Raw genomic sequence first — 21,023 nt, forward strand, 5'->3', positions numbered from 1 at the left:
ATGACAATTATATACAATCTTCACATTCAGAACCATTAATTAAGATTTTGCATTACCTTGCACTTAAAATGCAAAAAAAAAGAAAAAAAGATAAAAAAAATAATGATGATAATAATAATAACCACAATGGATTTCCTTGAACAAAACTATAAGAAATTACACATGAATCTGTTGCAAATGTAAATCATAGCAAAACCAAAGAAGGTGGAATTAGAAATGTGTTTTAGTTGATTTTCAACTCGTTTTCTGATTTATACAAAAAAAAAAAAAAAAAGACACCAAAGTGATAATATGCATTCGTCTAAATCTGATATACAACAATAATATTTCACTTTCTGTTTTTCGTTTTTATGTATTCCAAAATTATTCCCATGTTATGAAAATGTGAATATCAGTTCGATTAGATTATATATATATATATATATATATATATATATATATATATATATATATATATATATATATATATATATATGTGTGTGTGTGTGTGTGTGTGTGTGTGTGTGTGCGTGCTACAGCTCAAACATATATGAGGATATACAAAGGCTAAAGGTAGCAGATTACTTATACCAATATCGAAATAAAGCCAGCCGGACTTTTGGCTATCCTAATTTCTTTAAGGCAAACATTTGTCCCGAAAAGATATCTTACAGAGCATCGTAGAGTTTCTGTTTATTTTTTCTTTCTTTCTTTTTTTGTAAATCTACTAAGCCTGAGAGTCCATTCTTGTCAAGCATCTCTCTCCAGAATATCCACTCTTGCAAGCGCAAGTGTGTGCTCCTCCTACGACGCTGCACTTGCCCCCATACCTACAGAATCTTCTGGGGCAGTAAGCTTCTTCGCATTTTGTTCCTGAAAAAAAAAGAAATAGAATTAATTGCACATTCCTTTGTTTACTTTATTTAAAGGGCTGCTCTCCTGAACATAGCAGGCAAGGAAAAGCCCAGTGCACTGTAGGACCTGCGAAATTTTTGTCGTATACATTCTTGAGTATTTAAAGTATTATATAGCTCTATGTCTCTATAGATGTTGGTCTTGAGAATATATTCTCTAGTCTAGACTCTAGACCTGGATATAGCGTAATCTGCGTTAATTGTCAAATCGACGTTATCATATGATTTCAGGAATGAGAAAGTCTTCAAATGCTTTTTCGAAAGACTTTACATCCCCAGTACTTATAATGTCCAGTAGGAGCTTGTTATACAATCTTGGGGCCGCATATTTGAAATTTCTAGAACCTATATTCGAGGTGCATATTGGCTCCAATAACTTGATACTATCCGTAACTAGTCTAGTGTCTACACGGTTTATTGGCTGCACGATGTGTGCCAATTCTTTTAAATATTTAGGACGTATAGTTCCGGTAACTTATTCTAGCATTAACAGCTAATGTAGTTCAATCAGTACAGGAGTAATCCTTTCTTGGGGTGGGACACCTTTCATCAATCTTGCTCCTGTTTGTTATGCTTCGTAACTTTTTATGTTATAATAGATGGAATTACAATAATTTATCTTGTTAATAACACAATTAATCACAAGTTTCTAAACAATAAATTAATTAATCTATTTCTTTACGAAAGCAATGTTTCGAAGATGATGTTCAGTTATTCTTACTACACTATTTATCTAAGCACTGAGAGACTCTACTAGATATCAGGACTATGTTGTCTTTAATACTTATAAGAATGTCACCTTAGTTTTTTAATTGTGTCTTTAATACTTTTGATAAACCAATAGTATACATACAAAATAGGTTTTGGTCCAGTGAATTTCCCTTAACACCTGTCTTCTTAATGATAAATAAGAATTTACAATTCATACGCAGTAGTTTGTCACCTAAGCAACCTTTTAGATACTCGAAAGCTCCTCCTTCAATACCAATGTATCATAATTTTTCTAGTAGTAAGTAGTTCTCGCACAACTATGCCAAAAGTGGCACTAAGATGAAGTAAAATCAGAATGCCACATTTGTTCTCATCCATTGAATCCAATAAATAATTCATAACAGAGCATACTGCTGTCTCTGTAGAATATAATTGTTTGCATGCTGACTAAAGCCAACGTATCCCCAAAGTTTTTGCACAATTAACATTATCAACTAATTGATTCGATTCCAGTAGTTCACCAAAGGCAGCTGCATCATGATGAAATGCGTCAATTTTTTTAATGTCAACAGATAACTAATTTCATTGTTGCCATGTCAATTATCTCAACGAACTTACCGAATTCTTCCATAAAAAAATTTGCATTTGTTCTTAGAGGTTATAAACTACTACAGTTGCTTTTTATCATCTAAGACGAGAATATGTTATGAGAGCGAAAAGCCCAATCACCCCTACACACAACTTGCTCCCTCTTGAAATATGAAAGAAAACATGTGTAAACAACTTGCTCTTTCTTGAAATATGAAAGAAAACATGTGTAAACAACTTGCTCCCTCTTGAAATAGGAAAGAAAACATGTGTAAACTACTGGTGGTCATTTCAGCTATCTTAGCTTTGTGAAAATCGTTTAGCCATGTTTCAGGTATCGCTAATATGTTAAAGCATTCCTATTCTGTCAACTGCCTAATTGGATATTTCTATTTCTAACAGCTTGAATAATTACATAGCAGTAGTCTATGATGTCCAATCTATTCATATTTCATAATTTCTGCTAGCCACATCAATTCCATATGCAGTTTTACGATTTTTCGAATTTACCATATGATCATTAGATTTTGTTTTCTTTAGTATGATTTATAAATTTTAATTCTTGAGAACTGGATTTCTTGGTCTTGCAAATTCCTACACATTTAATACAATTCATGAAAAGTCTTGAATAATCTTTATATTTGTTTGAATAAACAAATGTATTATTGATAAAACCATGGATTTCCTCAATATAAACATCAATGAAAAAAGTCAGTCACAAAGTCTTACCTTTGAATCCGAAGGGACAGACACAAAGAGGACCTCTTAGTCCTGCGATGCAAGTGCTTCCATTCATACATGGATTCGGATCGCAGACCCCTGTGGAGTCTCCTTGCACGGTTACTCGAGCTCCGTATCCTTCAGAACCACCATGAGATGACGAAGAGGAGGAGGAGGAGGAAGCTGATGCGGATCTCACGTACGATGTGCGGGCAGACTGCAGAGCTTCGGCCCCTGCGATCTGAAAAGGACGGGTCCTGTGAGTCGAGAGAGGGACAACATTTGGTTGTTTTTTGTGTGCTTGAAAGCCACGTGAAACCTTTGTTGAATTCTTCTTATTTTTTAACTGCTAAAATAAAGGAGTAGTTACGAAGGCTAATTATTAATATTACTAGACAAAATATAACATTTCTAAAGCGTTTGTGTGTGTGTGTGTGTGTGTAGTTGTTAAGATTGTCTGTGGATCATACTTTGCACTGTATTCAAAATCCAAGACAGTTAATTACCCCTATTAGCATTAAGTTTAAAGATTATTACTTGGAGACTGAGATACATTTGAGCAGATGATTTGAGCTTACCTTTTTTGACTAATATTTAATGTTTGCTTTCTTGATCTCTTAAGCTCATTGCATATTGACAATATGAGTAAGGTAAAAAGCATCTGATTACATTCTGTATGATGTACTAGTGTAATGCTATTCTAATATATGGGTCTTCGTATTTCATAGAGTTGTTTAGATGAAATATGAGTAAAGAAAATGGAAGTTCATTAAATTTGAATATTTTGGATTCTAAAGCTAGTTTCGCACAAGACTATTGAATTTCTTCAATTATTAAGTAACCAGTATATCATGTCAAGAATATATAATATATTCTTTGTGAATTTTAAATTACTTTTAGTGCTGTTTTTATTCTTTTACTTAGATATATGATCCTATGTCCTCTCAAATTCACTCTTATGTTATTACCTCAAATCACAAAACTTACTTGTCCCGGTGCCCCTGAATACACACGCCTGTTTTCTTGAATCAGTTGTCCATCTCGGAAACTTCTATCTTCCTCTCGTCCACGAACTAACTGACCATCTTCATAATACTCTTCCCGTTCCTGTTCCTTTCTTTGACTATACCCATCGCTTGCCCCATCTCCACCATAGGAGGACGAATGGCCAGAAGAATAACCATGAGAGGCTGAATGAGAAGATGAGGATCCATGGCCAGAGTAGCCCGAGCCACCTCCCACAAGAACACAGGAGAGACACCCAGATATATCCGTGGGAGAAGATCTCTGTGATGCCCCATAAGTAGCTCCATATTGTCTAGAGGAAGAATCCCCACTTGAAGTATCAACACTTGTGAATCCATCAAAACCTGAGGACGAGCTTCCACCATGGAATGAGGAGCCAACAGGAGAGCCAGAAGTTTCATGAGATGAACCAACGATAGTAGTAGTAGCTCTGCTTGAATGGCCTGAAGCAGAGCCTCCTGTAAGCAATGAAGAACCAAGTGACGAACCAGACCTGTCATGGGAAGAAGTACCAATGACTGTGGTTGCAGCTCTGCCAGAATGACCTGAGGTAGAGCCCCCAGTAAGCAATGAAGAACCCAGTGATGAACCAGAGCTTTCGCGGGAGGATGTACCATAGACTGTCGTAGCCCCACCAGAATGACCCGATGATGAACCACCCGATGATGAACCTCCAGTAAGAATTGAGCCAAGAGAAGAACCAGATCCTCCATGAGAGGAAGTACCAAAGAAAGTAGTTGTAGCTCCACCAGAATGACCCAAAGATGAACCTCCAGTAAGCAGCGTTGAACCAAGAGAGGAGCCAGAGCTTTCATGAGTTCTAGAGCTTTCTTGAGCAACAGAAGTAGAAGATCCTTCATAAGACTCATCAGCATGTGATGAGGATGAAGACAATGATGATGACGATGACCCTCCATATGAACCACCATAGCTGGAATCGTATGATCTGCTTGCAGAACCTCCTGATGGTCTGCCATAGGATGACTCTGATGCTGTTCTCAGGCTATCTCCCGACATCATGCTATGTAGAGCATCCTGATATCCCGTTGATCCTCTCGATTCTTTCTCGTCAAGTTCGGTCCTGTTTTCGTAGACCAGTGAACCATCCTGAATGTATGAAAAAAATTAATCAAGTTTGTTTTTCTACTCTTCCTAAAGAAGCAAATTATTGATATTGTTAATAATTCGAACTTTGATAGATAATTACCAGTAACTATTCTTTAAGGATACAACTAAGACACAAAGCTCATTATGCTAGAGTGTTACAGAAGCGTTATAGTTTGCATTACCTGGTAACGGCGTTCGTGATGGAGGTCATAAACAGGCTGGCCATTAATGTATTCCTGTTGCTGTCGAGTTTCCTGGCGATGAGTTGTGTAAACAGGTTTTGTTAGGATTCTGGAGGTATCAGCTACCTAATTAAAAAAAAAAATAAAGAAAATCACTAAGAAGCACGCCCTTTCAATGTGCTGTTTACAAGAAGTGCTGCATTTTTAAGTGAAGAGAAAAATGATTAATAGAATCTAATTTCGGTAAGGTCAGAGGATTGCTTCTTTAAGGCAACTTCTGTTGCCCTATGTTCTGCAATATATTCTCTTTGAAATGAGCAGTCTTAAGTAATCATTGAAGAATGTTATATAGTTTCTATATTTATTGCCTTCATTATCTATTTTTTTTTCTTTTTTTTTTTACAAAATTTTAATCATTTTTTAACATCTATTCTTCCTCATGTGATGTACAAATGTAAAAAAAAAGTTATTTTTGAGATTTTTTGTTTCCTTTCTCCTGGGAATCTTTGATACTTACATGCCGTGTTTCAGATGTCCGCCCGACACTTCCTGGCCTGCTCTCTGAGGTGACGTGTTGTTGCATGTGCTGTGACTGCCTCACTTCATGTCTGTCTGTAGTGTCAGAATAACCTCCAGCATACCCAACACCAAGGTGAGTTCTATCATCAGCTGGTAGCCCCAAATCATCTTCATCTTTCTCAGTTCGGTTTTCATGGACAAGCTGACCATCTTCAAAACGTCTCTCATGATGTAGATCATATGTCTGTTGTCCATTCACATATTTTTTCTCTTGTCTCACCTCATGACGTTGTGAATAGCTTTCAGGTTCATAGCTACCTTGCAAAAGGTTTAATTGACTTATTCCATATTTCTGAAGTTCTGCAGGAGTTAGGTCATCAACACCTTGTTCTGTAACATTTTCATGGACTAGCTTCCCATTTTCATAAATACGCTCATAATGAGTGATACCAACTAACTGCCCATTAATGTACCTTTTGCTGGTGCGGATCTCAGAGCGTCTAGATGAAACCTGAGAATGGCCAGCAGCGCAGCCGCTTATTTCTGTGCAATCTGATGTCAGTGGTGAACCTGAAACAACAGCAGGTTCTTGTCCTCCAACTATCGTTGAATGTCTTCTGGTTTCATTATAACGGTAATGACGAGATCCAGTGGTTGCAGGATAAACTCTTTGTGACTCATCAACAGTAGATGTACGAGAATAGTCACGACGAGTGTGATCTATAGCAGGTGAAGGCTGAGCAACAAGTGTTCCATAGATGGTATGAGTTCTGTTGTAAAGATATGAAGAATGAGAATAGTCTGGTGCTGCATCCAAAGTCCTTTCAGCAGAGTCACCACTACCATATGGGAACCGAGATTCATCAGATTCATCATGATCTCTTTCAAGTGACTCACCAATGTCACCAGTCCTGTCATCTACTGGTGGTGGGGCAGGATATGCTGAAGAATCTATTTCATTTTCTACAGGAGGTAATTGTGGCGATTCATCATCTAAAGGGCTTATATCATAACGCTCTTTGTCATAATAATCTCCTTCTTCATGACTTGTGTATGGCCCACTGATAACTCCAGGAATGCCTACTTGTCTGTGCTCAGTGCTGGAGGAAGTTCTTCTGCTGGAATGTTCCCCTCCAGAATGAGCAGAAACACGATCCTCATGTTCAGAGGAATATTCTCCTCTCCCATAAACAGAAGAATACTCTCTCTCTGCGCTGCCTACTCGAGAACTTTGACTATAGCCTGTATGACCATCAGAAGGAGCACCAGACTGAGAGGAGGAAGAAAGATTTATTGTAAATGCCCGACCTTCACCACGAGGTCTTGTTGATGTTGTTTCTAAATCAGAACCTTCTCTATAACCTGTATGACTAGCAGAAGAAGCACCAGAGTGGGAGGAGGAAGAAAGATCTACTGCAACTGTTCTAGCTCCTCCGCCAGTTCTTGGAATTGATGATGATAAATCAGAAGTTCCATCGACGCGACTACCATATCGTCTTTCAGAACTAACCGAGTGACTTCTTGTTTGGCTGAACGATGAATCAGATACTCCTTGTCTACGTGGTAAATCATCATCTCTTGAAGATTCTGGGCTTATTGTATTCGTGCTTACATGTGCTGCATAAGAATCATCTCCATCCAAAGAGGAATCAACAGCGCTTTGCAACAAGTGTCTTTCCTCCAAATCATCAGAGGAGAAAGATTCCCTTTGATCATCCGTAGAACTTCCACCTGAGGTACGAGAAGATGATGAGTATCTATCATCAGAATAAATTCTTGATCCTGATGATCTGTCCCCGTAGGATGTGTAAGATGGGTATAGGGATGGATGCCTTCCAGATGATGGTTTGTAGGATGGTGACCTGTAAGATTCATCTGATGTATGTGCTACTGAACCACCTGGAGATGGTCTATAACCTTGACTGACAGATGATGTTTGGTAACTTTCTTCAGATGTTCTGGTTGAACTTCCAGACACTGGTCTACGTGAGGGGTAATATGGTGACGCACTCTCTGGAGTTTCTCCACTATAGGTACCATATGAGACTCTATGACCTGGTGCATGAGGAGATGGTTGCTGAGAATAGTAGGTAGAAGTTCTGTCTGCTGAATCCTGCACCCGGTGAGAAGAGCTTGAAGTTGAACCACTCGCCGGATAAGAAGATGAAAAGTCATCTGATTCCTGTCTATAATGTACAGAAGATTCATGAGATGGTTGGTAAGAAGTTGAAGATCCCGTACCTTCATGAGTTTGAGATTCTTCTCTTGAGTAAGTTGAAGTACTGGGATATGGTCTATAGGAAGGATAGCCAGAGGAATGCTCTCTAGAATCAGGTGTACCAGGTCTTTGTGGGGAAAGTGCACCACTTTCTCTTGAGTAATGGGTGTCTGTTGCATGCCCTTCTTGGGTAGCTCGTGATGAACTTTCATAGCTTGGCCTGTAGCTAGAATGGACAGATTCACCAGAAGAAAATGAAGATGCAGAAGAAGATGGACTGTAGCTTCCGTATTGATCAGAAGAATCCCACCCTGGTCTCTGGCCACTTCCATAATATGGAGATGAAGCTGGATACCAGGGGTTACTAGTTTCTTGGTATTCATGTCTTCTCTCATAATATCCTCCTGGAGGTCCTCCAGAAAGTACATCAGAAGACTCATATTGGTGTTGAAGGTCTGATGTTCCTAGATCATCAGCATCTTTTTCTTCTGTGCTATTATGTACAAGTCTTCCATCTGCATACTTTCTTTCCTCCTTTTTTACATACACTGGCTTTCCATTAACATAACGAGTCTGAGTGTGAAATTCTGTGCGATGGATCCCACCCCTTGTAGGGAGTATTGGTTGTGACCTATAAGGCCCCACTTGTCTATGCAAATCCTCTCGGAGTCTAGCAACTTCTGCATCAAAACTACTGGAGAAACCTTCTGACCCATGACTCCCAGAGGCAAAGCCACTTCCATAACCTTGGGAGCCATAAGTACGGTTCTCATGTCTCACTTCCTCAGTTCTCCTTGCAACGCCTGGCTGAATAGCCACGACAGATGGAAAACCTGGTGCATGTCCCCCTGGCAGCATCGCAGGTGTCCTAACTACACCAAAATCATCTTCATCCTTTTCTTTTCTTTCTTCATGAACAAGTTGGCCATCTTGAAATTTTCGCTCATGATGCAATTCATACACTGGTTGACCATTGACATATTTCTGCTCACTTCGAAACTCCTGGCGGGATGAAGTTGATTGAGGAACTCCATAGGAGGGGTACCTGACAATTGGCCCTGGCACTAAAGCCCCTCCACTGCTATGACTGCTGCTACCACTACTCCAGTCAGAGGTACCCAAGGTGCCGGTAGCACAAGAAAAGCATTCTCTCCCATACACTGGATAGTTGGCATTCCTTGACTCCCGGAATGACAAAGAAGCATCTGGCTGTTGATAGAAATAAAAGGAAAATAAATTAATAGGATGACCGAAAATTAACTCAGCATTCAGGTATTCACAGTATAAACTGGATTTTACGAAAATTCACACACGGTCAAGAAAACTATAGTCCATTTCTTTTAGCGATGCATATTTGCACCGACTCGCGGCGGTGCCCTTTCAGCTCGGAAAAGTTTCCTGATCGCTGATTGGTTAGAAATATCTTGTCCAACCAGTCAGCGATCCGGAAACTTTTCCGAGTTAAAAGGGCACCGTTGCGAGTCGGTGCAAATATGCATCGCTAAAAGAAATGGACTATAGTATGCTAATGGAATTAGTACTGAAGAGGAATATGAAAATTTTGAAATGAAGTTTGAGTGTTAAGAAAAATTTGTAATTCAATGGTATTTCTATTGATATGAATAAATGAAGGCACTCCTAAACCCACAACAAACAGACGCAAATTATTTACACTTGTGTTTACAATCAGTATTACCTTGCGTCGATGAACTTCCATGGATGGTCCTAGTGGATGCTTCACTACGTAAGGAGATTGTACCTGCATGACGTCATGATCCGCACCTGTTTTTTCGATGAAATTTTAGTGGTATGGACAAGTTACTCAAAAACAATAGTAAGATTAAAATTTTCATTCAACTTTAAGTACTTGTCAAGAAATTTGCTTTATAAGAAAAAAACTGAATTGGAAAACGTCTCCACCAGATGTAAAGAATTGTCAATAGAGTTATAAAAAATCCTTTATTGTAGCAGTCAAACAAAATACAGGTAATAACATCTCTTGGGTATAATTGCAACTATAAAGCAAAGTATTGTCACTTAAGCTTTATAGTTTTACTGAATTGCTCTTGTGTCAGCATGGTTTTTTTCCTCATTGGGTAATTTTTTCTTAGAAAGTTAAAACCAAAGCCTTTAAAACTAACACAAATGTATTTAAAGTTAGCACCAAGGTCTTTTAAAGTCAACACCAGGGTCTTTAAAGTTAACATCAATGTCTTTAAAATCATCACGAAAGTGTGTAAAGTAAACATGATAGTCTTTAAAATCAACATCTAGGTCTTTAATGTTAACACAAATATCTTTAAAGTCAATAGGAAGGTCTTTGAAGTCAGCACAAAAGTCTTTAGAATAAACAAAAAGTTCTTAATGTTAACACCAATATCTTTAAAGTTAACAACATGATATTTAAAGTCAACACCAAGGTCTTTAAAGTCAACACCAAGGTCTTTGATGTTAATACTTAAGTCTTTAAAATCACCAAAATGTCTTTCCAGTTATCACTAAGGGAGTCAACACCAAGGTCTTTGATGTTAATACTTAAGTCTTTAAAATCACCAAAATGTCTTTCCAGTTATCACTAAGGGAGTCAACACCAAGGTCTTTAGAATAAACACAAAAGTCTTTAAAGTTGAAATCAACTTTAAAGTCAATACCAAGGTCTTTAGTGTCAATACCAAGATCTTTATTGTCAACTCCAAGGTCTTTAAAATCACCACCAATGTCTTTTAGCCAACACTAGGTCTTTAAAGTCAACACCAAGGTCTTAGTGTCAACACTAAGGTCTTCAAAGCCAACATCAAGGTTATAGGGTCAACACTAAGGTCTTCAAAGTCAACACCAAGGTTATAGTGTCAACACTAAGGTCTTCAAACTCAACACCAAGGTTATAGTGTCAACACTAAGGTCTTCAAAGTCAACACCAAGGTTATAGTGTCAACACTAAGGTCTTCAAACTCAACACCAAGGTTATAGGGTCAACACTAAGGTCTTCAAAGTCAACACCAAGGTTATAGGGTCAACACTAAGGTCTTCAAAGTCAACACCAAGGTTATAGTGTCAAAACTAAGGTCTTCAAAGTCAACACCAAGGTTATAGGGTCAACACTAAGGTCTTCAAAGCCAACACCAAGGTTATAGTGGCAACACTAAGGTCTTCAAAGTCAACACTAAGGTCTTTAATGTTAACACCAAAGTCCTTAATGGTAACACTTACCCCTTTAATTGTCAACACCAATGTCTTTTAAGTCAACACTAAGGACTCTAAAGTCAACATCAAGGTTTTTAAATTCAAAACCAAGTTCTTTAATGTCAACACCAAGGTCTTTAAAGTTATCACCAAATTATCTAAAATCACTACCAATGTCTTTTAAGTCCGCACCTAGGCCTTTAAAGTTAACACCGTCTTAAAAGTCACCACCAGTGCCTTTAAAGACAACACCAAAGCTTTTAAAGTCAACATAAAGGTCTTTAAACTCAACACCAAAGCTTTTAAAGTTAACACCAAGGTCTTTAATGTAAAACACCAAGGTCTTTTAAAGTCAATACCAATGTCTTTAAAGTCAACATCAAGGTCTTTAATGTAAAACACCAAGGTCTTTTAAAGTCAATACCAATGTCTTTAAAGTCAACATCAAGGTCTTTAATGTAAAACACCAAGGTCTTTTAAAGTCAATACCAATGTCTTTAAAGTCAACACCAAGGTCTTTAATGTAAAACACCAAGGTCTTTTAAAGTCAATACCAATGTCTTTAAAGTCAACACCAATGTCTTTTAAATCAGCGCCAAGGTTTTTAAAGTTAATACTTGAGACAGTGATCATTCCTGCGGTTATTTATGCTTGCATGAAGATATCGTGTGATATTGTCACTATTAAATGCTAGAAGGCACCGAAGCAAGGGGGAAAATCTCTCTCTCTCTCTCTCTCTCTCTCTCTCTCTCTCTCTCTCTCTCTCTCTCTCTCTCTCTCTCTCTAGATGAGATCACAAATACACTATTCTCTATTGCATATATTCAAAAATCAATAATAAGTCTCGGCTATTACATTCTCTTCCTTTTTTTTCTCCATCCTACACGTAACTCATAAAAGTGGACTTATCATATCATGGCCAATTCAAGCATATTAAGTCATATCAAAACGATTCTATAACAATATTTACAACGGGTGGGTTTTAAATCTACAACCAAAGTTATTCTTTCAGCCATATGACCATAGGGAAAGATGCAAACCAAGAGATAGCTAAGTAAAAACTAGTTTACTACGAATCACACAAATAAAGTTCTCCTCATATACCTAATATAAATAAACAAACGGAGAAGTACTCGAGATTGATATATAAACTAAAAACTTACCGACTTGTAAAGTGAACAAATGATGAATTATAAAAAGAGATAAAATTAAAAATCCCCAAGCATTGGTTATATGTAGCATACAAAGATTGTGAGTACATTTGTGTTTGTGTGTCAATTAGTAGTACACAAAATGTCACTTAGACAATAGAATATTGCAATTTTTAATCCGTTAGTTGCTGTTTTGTAAACAAATATTTAGAATCTCTATGAGAGAGTTAAAAGACCAGCCAGCAACACAATTATTTAGCAAATGAAAAATTTTACGGTATGATTACGTAAGTGTATCCACTATATATCACTATCAAGCAGCTAATTATTTATAAACTGTGTTTCAATACATAATTGTTCTTGTTGTTATCGGTTTTATGGAATTAATGGTTATCGAATTATATTTTAGAATGTTACTGCTATTTGTTTCGATTTTTATAATATTCAATCTATCGAAGACTTTAAATTAAATGTCACTGATGTCTAGAATTAAGGCTCCGAAATTAACACCGTATTTGCATAAAAACAAAGTACAATCACTAAGGCCGTGAACATGGGTTGAACAGCAACAAAAATATACGACTAAATTTCTCTCTCTCTCTCTCTCTCTCTCTCTCTCTCTCTCTCTCTCTCTCTCTCTCTCTCTCTCTCTCTAACTGTCCTCTCGGAGCGAACACTCTTTCAGATCATAACAGTGTTTGGTAGTTAATGAAATAATATTGAAACAACTGTATTAAATATTTATAGAGAATTTAAGATTGTTTTTAAGCAAACGAGAAAAATAAAATCTTCATATTTTGTGCAAAGACGAAGGTCAAGCAAGACCTGAGAAGAAAAAACAGCATTGTTTAGATCTTAATATTTCTCTGATAAAGCTGTTATTATTATTATTATTATTATTATTATTATTATTATTATTATTTTAATTATTATTATTATCAATATCAATATTAACATTAACATTAACATTAACATTAACATTAACATTAACATTAATGTTAATATTAGTACTACTAGTAGTAGTAGTAGTTGTTGTTGTTTTTGTTGTTATTGTTGTTGCATTATCTTATAGGTAATAAAATACACAACTGTTCACAAAGATGGAAACATATCCAAGACGCAGATAAACAGACGGAGTGAATTTTCACATTATCATTGACGTCGTAGCTACGACGAACGATATAGAGAAATGAAGATCATTACAAATATGCATAAACAGTAACAGAAATATGTAAGGGAAAAGTTAAGACAATAATGCTCGGTACTTTGAGGTATTCTTTTAAAGCAGTATTTCAAAGGAAAATCTTAAAAGCAGCAAACTAAAGTAGCAATGACAATGCCTTGAAAAACCATTACGTTTTGTATCTTCTTGATTCTCTGCCTCGTATTGTTCGCAGATCTTCATTTTAGAACTACTACCAATAATAAAAAATATTAATAATGATAATAATAATAATAATAATAATAATAATAACAATAATAATAATAATAATAATAATAATAATATTTCTACGGTTTTTATGAGAGGTGGTTATGAAAGGAGAATTATTATCAATCGTCCATAGCCCAAATCGGCTGAAATGATAATAATAATAATAATAATAATAAGAAGAAGAAGAAGAAGAAGAAGAAGAAGCAACAACACATTAACAAGAAGATAACACGAATTATGTTAATACTAATATCGTCAATGAATAATAATATTAATGGTAACAGTATCAGTAACGTTAATGCATGAGACAAACATAAATTTGAAAACAAGGGAAAACTGTTTTAAAAATCCAAGAAAAGTAAAACTGAATGAAAACTTTTAATAATGGTACTTTTTATGGGTTAAATTGCAGAAAATCTTACCCATGCTCGAGGTTGTCAGAAGAGCCAGGAACAGAGCCCCTAAATATGTCTCCCTCATCTTGGCACTTTCTCTTCGCACTTTCAACCAAAAACAAAGTCTTTTCTCCTTGTTTTAAAGAAAAGTCTCCAAATCTCTTCTCTTTCAAATCGCAACACAGCTGATGTGGCGGCAATATCGCAGGAATCTAGAATTCGTTCGTGATCTAAAGTATCGCCATTCTTCGCTTGGTGAGGCGTCCGCCACGAGACAAGCTTGTTATGGGTAGGTGTGGCACTGTCAAGTCTCTGAGGAGGAGTAGCGAAGGAGGTCTTGGGTGCCTGTGCCCGACAGCAGTGCCAGGCAGTGTAGGAGCTTGAGTAGGAGTGAAGGATAAAGGTCACCTTGTCTGGTATTTATACGACTCTCGGGTTACTTCACCGACTTTGCTGCGTAGGATAAACAAGAGAGGGTAGGAGTAACAATGTGCAAGATTTTCTAATTCAGCGTGTTTAGCTGCATCTGTGCATCTAAATTGCCTATTTTATGGCACTAAAACATGATAGAGATGACAAGGATTAATAACAAACTCTTTTGGAAATCGAAAAGGCTGTTTTGACTTTGTAGAGAAGATGCGAAAATTGGTTTCCATTACGGGAGAAGCAAAACCGACTAGCGTCGAAGAGGCCTATGCCCCGATGTTATGTGTTGTGTCACCCGCTTTCCGAGAACGCCCATCTATGTGGACCCTCGCCGAATTGGCAAGATGGACCTGCTGTATTATCGCTCACGTCATAGGACAGAGCCGGACTCTTGGTTTCCTCTGCTCCGTGGATGTGTTTACAAGGCTGCATCCTATCCGGCTTGGAAGAAATACTTAGTAAATTAATCAAGAGAAAGCGGTGATGACTCAACCGTCCTATCTGTGGGAAACTCGTCAGCGAATTAGATTTTGCTTTTGAAACTATAAGATACAGACTACAGTAAATGTAGAGCTTTGAATTTTAAGATGATACTAAATATACCGACTTTGTTTATAATCGGGTTGGTCAGCAACATATTAACGTAAAATAAGAACAATGCTTTCTCTCTTTTCATCAGCAGTATGCTTGCAAATCATGGAGAGAAACATTACAAGGACAACAGCGTAAACGTCACCAAACACGCGAAGTAAAACAAGCCGAGCATCACTTCAAAACTAAACTGATATAAAGTGAGTCAATAAGAAAAATTTTCCTCAACAAGCACCCAGCATGATAGCAACGGTTCGTTAAGCAAAATTGATTGTTCCTGATAAGGAGATACGGACAGCAAAAGAGGCGGTTTAACTTCCATCGCTCTCCACATCTACAAGAGGTCATTTTACTTGCCTCTGAGGGCAGGGTAGCATTATTCAACATACCATGATTAGTTTGCGTGGTGACTGACATTTTCTTATGATCTGTTGATGGCTTTGTGCAATGGGTCTATAGAATTTTATCAAATTTGTACCAGCCTCTGTAATATTCTTTTTAATTCGCACTTGTTGTTGTAAATCCCTCACCACAACACTCTAAATGTAGATATTTGTATTATTTACACATTTTTAATCACTTTTACGTTTTTTTTCTTTCTTTTTGATAACGCAGAATCTAATTTGAAGTATCGCGAAAAATAATTGATTTATCTATGTTGTCATTTTCGTTTATTAGCTTTTACTATTGCTAACATTTATACATATTTCGACAACGCATTTTAATTCTTTGTAATTCGATCCAGGATGAGGGAAATGGATAACAAACATTAGGGAAATGTTAAGTGCATATTAACCTAATGGCAGAGTCCATTTCTTCAATATTAAGTAATAATACTTCATTACGAGATGATCTTTTGGTAAGCATTCTTTGAGAGATCGCATGGCTTCTAATATCTACAAAGGTGATGTTATTTGATTCCACCTCTAATAGCATACTGATCTCTTTCTTGAATGGATGATAACAGTTTCTCGGGATCTCTCTTTTAAAAGTTTTTTTTCCTTATTACATTTTTTCACTGTCTTACACAGTCGCTGGTAGATATCCTGACCCGTCATCTTCCACAGGGAACTAATATCAACCAGAGTCATATCTGTATTGACTCTGATATCAGCGACCTCTTGTGCATGTACCTCAAGATTGAGTGCGTGTTTTTCACTACAAGTATAATCGAATTGTCTTCATTGGCAACGTAAGAAATGTCAAGGCTCATTAACTCTTAAATGTCTCTCGAATTTCCCATTCAACTTAATTTGTAGTTTTCTTCTCTTCGTTTCAACGGTCAAAGATTATTTGGATTCGCCCAGTTCGAATGATTATAGTGACCAGTCAATTTAAATCATATCTGAATAGATGAACAAATATCTTTTTCCCCGAGACACACAAAGGATGACCCCCAGCTGGCAAACATCAAACTTAACACAACAACAAAGCTAATGCTGAAGTCTGAGAACCCGAAGCCAAAACACCTGTTCATATTTACTGGATGTAGTGTCAGTGTTACGTAAACAAGGATTTATTTCTTGGAGCGATCTGCAGTCCATTGAGAAGTTTTCTATTTTAATGCTACAGATTTAAAAGAATTGTAAAAAGTGTAGCTTGTTTGGAAAAATCGTTTTCCAGTCGTTATTACATCTTGATTGTATTATTAAACCTTAATAAATTGTCTTTCTTTCCACCACGATAAGAAAAGTAATCTAATGGAATTGATTGAGTAAGGGTGCGTCATACTAATTTCCTCGAAAAGGAATATTTTCCTAATTTCTACAATCGTGCCACTACAAAATACTTTTCATTACACACTTTCGTTTATCACACAGACATGCAATAGAAGTGTGAATTGAATGATTTTTTTTTTCAAATGATAGAGAAAAAATTTAAAAATCAGTTAGTAGGTATGTCAAGGCACCAGCCACCAGTTGAGATACTACTGCTAGAAAGTTATTGGGTCCTTTGACTGGTCAGGCAATACTACATTGGATCCCTCTCTCTGGTTACGGCTCATTTCATCTGTGCCTACATATACACAGAATAGGCTGGCCTATTCTTTACACATTCTCCTCTTTCCTCATACACTTGACAACACTGAAATTACCAAACAAATCTTCTTCTCTCAAGAGGTTAACTATTGTAATGTAATTGTTCAGATGCTAATTTCCCCTTTGGTAAGGGTAGAAGAGACTCTTTAGCTATGGAAAGCAGTTTTTCGAGGAGAAGGACAATCCAATATCAAACCATTGTTCTCTAGTCTTGGGTAGTGTCATAACCTCTGTACCATGGTCTTCCACTGTCTTGGGTTAGAGATTTCTTGCTTGAGGGTACACTCATGCACACTATTCTATCTTGTTTCTGTTCCTCTTGTTATTTTGAAGTTTTTATCCTTGTGTTATTTTCAATTTTTTATAGTTTATATAAGAAAGATTTATTTTAATGTTATTATTGTTCTTAAACTTCTTGTAGTTTTTCCTTATTTCCTTTCCTCACTGGACTATTTTCCCTGTTGGAGCCTTTGGGTTTATACCATCCTGTTTTTCCAACTAGGGTTGTAGGTTAGAAAATAATAATAATAATAATAATAATAATAATAATAATAATAATAATAATAATAATAATAATAATAATAATAACAGGTTAAATTGTTTGGAAATCAAAATAGAAGTTAGAAACATGGAAAAATGTAAATAATACCTTTCCCCACATTACGATAATGATTCCCCTTTTTGTTGTCGACGGTTCGAGACTGAGGGAACAATACAAAGACCTTTAGGTAATGTATATAGTAGAAATCACTTGCGTGAGGTGCGCTGGCGACAACATCATCCTGCCAAAGGAATGAAAAGCTATAGGAAATTCTTCTGGAATATAGAAAATATGTATTCACCCTACTTCATTGACCTACAAGCTTCTTGACCCCATCCCACCCTTTCAGGGGATAGACTAGGTCATTTTATAGTTACCCTTCATAGGCAACAGCTAATAATAATAATAATAATAATAATAATAATAATAATAATAATAATAATAATAATAATAATAATAATAAAACGTTATTTATGTCAAACTGCTCAACAGGGAAAAGTTTGCAAAATGTTTGAACCTCTGAAGTGCCACCGATCCAACTGTTTGATTAGGAAGATCATTCCACAATCCAGGCACAGTTGGAATGAATCTAGAATACTGTGTAGTATTAAGCCTTATGATGGAGAAGGAATGGCTGTTAGAATTAACTGCATACCTAATATAACGAATAGGATTGTACTGTCTGGAAAGATCTTAAGCGCAATGAATGATCTGAATTATAAAAAATCTTATGCAATATGCATAAAGAACTGCCTGAACGAAGGTACCAGTTATTGATATCTAGATCAGGAATAAGAAACCTAATAAATCGTAAGTTTCTATACAACAAATTAAGATGATAGTCAGCAGCTTAAGACTAAGCAGCAGAACAATACTCGAAACAAGGTAGAATGAGTGAATTAAAACATTTTCTTTTCTAAGGATAAACTGATTACCGAATATCTCAAAATAATTTTTTTAAAAGCCATATTTTATGCAGTTGAAAAAGAAACCGATCTAATGTATTTCTCAAAAGTAAATTTACTATCAAGAATCACACCTATAATCTTAAATGAGTTCTATAGAGTTAAAAGGACATTATCAAAGCAAAGATCTGGATGTTGAGGAGCAACTGTCCTTGACCTACTTACAATCATACTTTGAGCTGTGCTTGTAATTAACTCCATGCTCCATAATTTGCACTATGCACTAACTTTAGGTAGATCTCTATTAGGGGATTCAGCAACCATAGGTCTATAGTTTAAAAATGGAGTTGATGCAAAGAGAGTAACATCAAATGAATAGGCAACGAGTTTTCTTCTAGGGCAAACCACATCTTCTTTGTCTGCATCTTTTCCCACCTTTATGTGGAGTCGATGTTTCTGGCCAGCTTTCTCCATCTACCTCTGTCCCACACTTCATCTCCGGTTAATCCCTTTGATCGAAGGTCATCCTTAACACAATCCATCCACAGGTCATGGTTATATAGTATGAAACGTGATGTAACGAGAACACTACCCTGAGGGAAACCAGATGTTACATTCCTATACTCACTATGGTGCTCATCATCAACTGCCCTCTGAAATTTATTACGTGCAAATTCAATGATGATGTTAAGAAACGAGCCTCCTATCCCCAACTGATTAAGTTAGAAAACCAGGGCCTCATGATTAACACGGTCAAACGCAGCACTAAAATCAAAACCAATCATACAAACTTTTTGACCAAAATCAAGGGATTTCTATACAAAATTGGAAATTGTAAGAAGTGCATCAGATGCTTCAAGGACTTTGCGAAAGCCATACTGCATATTAGCGAAAAAGATGATTACCTTTAGCATAGCCTACCTACTTAAACGTTTTACCAAAATGACATTAAAATTTATTGTTATTATTAGCTAAGCTATAACTGTTAGGGGGAAAAGCAAGATGCTATAAGCCCAAGGGCTCCACCAGGGGAAAATAGTCCAGTGAGGGAAGGAAACAAGGAAATCGATAAACTGCAAGGGAAGTAATTAACAAATAATTTCAAATATTCTAAGAACAGTAACTACATTAAAATAAATCTTTCTTATATGATTATCACCCGATGCTAGAAAAAGTTTCCAAAGAAATTCGTACATTAATTTTTGCTTAATCCTGATAGATAACAAATGAACAAGCAAATCACATAACGTCCTTAGGGTAGGTAATAAAGAAAAGGCTCATATCCCATTTTTCAACAAGGTCCTAAAACACTGGTTGAAACGCTTTGCCAGAGTCTTTCACACTTCCATGTCACTCCATAAACAAAATTTCTACGTTAAAATGGATGCAATGTTTATCCAAGGGTAAAAGTTTACCACTATTCATCTTGCTTCAGGGTACATTGGGGCACACTTATCATTTTTCATTTCTTCTTGTTTTTCAAGTGTTTATGGTTTATGAAAGATCTATTTTAATGTTGTTTACCTTCTTGAAATATTTTACTTTAGTTGTTCATTACTTCTCTTGTTGTTTATTTGTTTCCTTCCCTCATTGTGCTATTTTCCTTGTTGGAATCCTTGGGCCTATAGCATCCTGTTTTTTTTTAAAATTAGGGTTGTAGCTAGATAATAATAATAATAATAATAATAATAATAACAATATTAATAATAATAATAATAATAATACCAACAAAAAGAAAACAGCTACAATAGTAATAATAATAATAATAATAATAATAATAATAATAATAATAATAATAATAACGATGATGATGATGAAAACCACTATAATTTCCTATCATGGCCTAACTGGGCATTCCAATGGCAGACTTACACAACAGATTCTGGGGTTCCACGAAACCATTTCATAGACGTATGGCCCATATAGGTCAAAATCTCCTTCAAGGCTTCCTCGGTTACAAGGTTAAGCTTTCCTTAGAGGACGAGCTTTTTTTTTTTATATAGAAAGTCCCAAGGAGAATTGTTGATGATGTCTTTTTCTCAGTAATAATGAGGTTAACAACAACTTTTTTTTTTTTTTTAACTGAATTTGCATAAGAAGTGATTCGAAGCTCAGTGATGCAAAGACCATTATGATATGGCCTCGGTTGTAATTACCATTATTATTATTATTATTATTATTAGTAGTAGTAGTAGTAGTAGTAGTAGTAGTAGTAGTATCATTTAAAATGCATAAATATTCTTAGCGAAGAAGTCTAATTATACATTACTTTACTAAGATAAACTTTAATAGACCAGAATCACCATATAACTAGCTGAAAATATCATATATAAAAAAAAAGAGACCAATAAACAAATATACAATTAATTTGTGGTGTGAATTAAGTCTTTCTGAAT

General features: G+C 36.1%; 1 protein-coding gene across 1 annotated transcript in view; it reads right to left on the minus strand.

Moving 5' to 3' along the window:
* Positions 1-242: 242 nt before the first annotated feature.
* Positions 243-21,023, minus strand: part of LOC137634876 (filaggrin-like) — a 78,492-nt gene continuing 57,711 nt past the window's right edge. The window contains exons 13-21 of the mRNA XM_068367426.1: positions 19,119-19,280; positions 15,532-15,681; positions 14,153-14,258; positions 9,661-9,746; positions 5,745-9,173; positions 5,228-5,353; positions 3,900-5,045; positions 2,922-3,153; positions 243-852 (exon numbers count right to left, since the gene is read on the minus strand). Of these exons, the coding sequence (XP_068223527.1) occupies positions 707-852; positions 2,922-3,153; positions 3,900-5,045; positions 5,228-5,353; positions 5,745-9,173; positions 9,661-9,746; positions 14,153-14,258; positions 15,532-15,681; positions 19,119-19,280 (5,583 nt within the window). The 3' untranslated portion in view covers positions 243-706. The remainder of the gene's footprint in view (positions 853-2,921; positions 3,154-3,899; positions 5,046-5,227; positions 5,354-5,744; positions 9,174-9,660; positions 9,747-14,152; positions 14,259-15,531; positions 15,682-19,118; positions 19,281-21,023) is intronic.

The sequence above is a fragment of the Palaemon carinicauda genome, chromosome 45 (genome assembly GCF_036898095.1).
Source record: "Palaemon carinicauda isolate YSFRI2023 chromosome 45, ASM3689809v2, whole genome shotgun sequence".
In the NCBI taxonomy this organism is placed as follows: domain Eukaryota; kingdom Metazoa; phylum Arthropoda; class Malacostraca; order Decapoda; family Palaemonidae; genus Palaemon; species Palaemon carinicauda.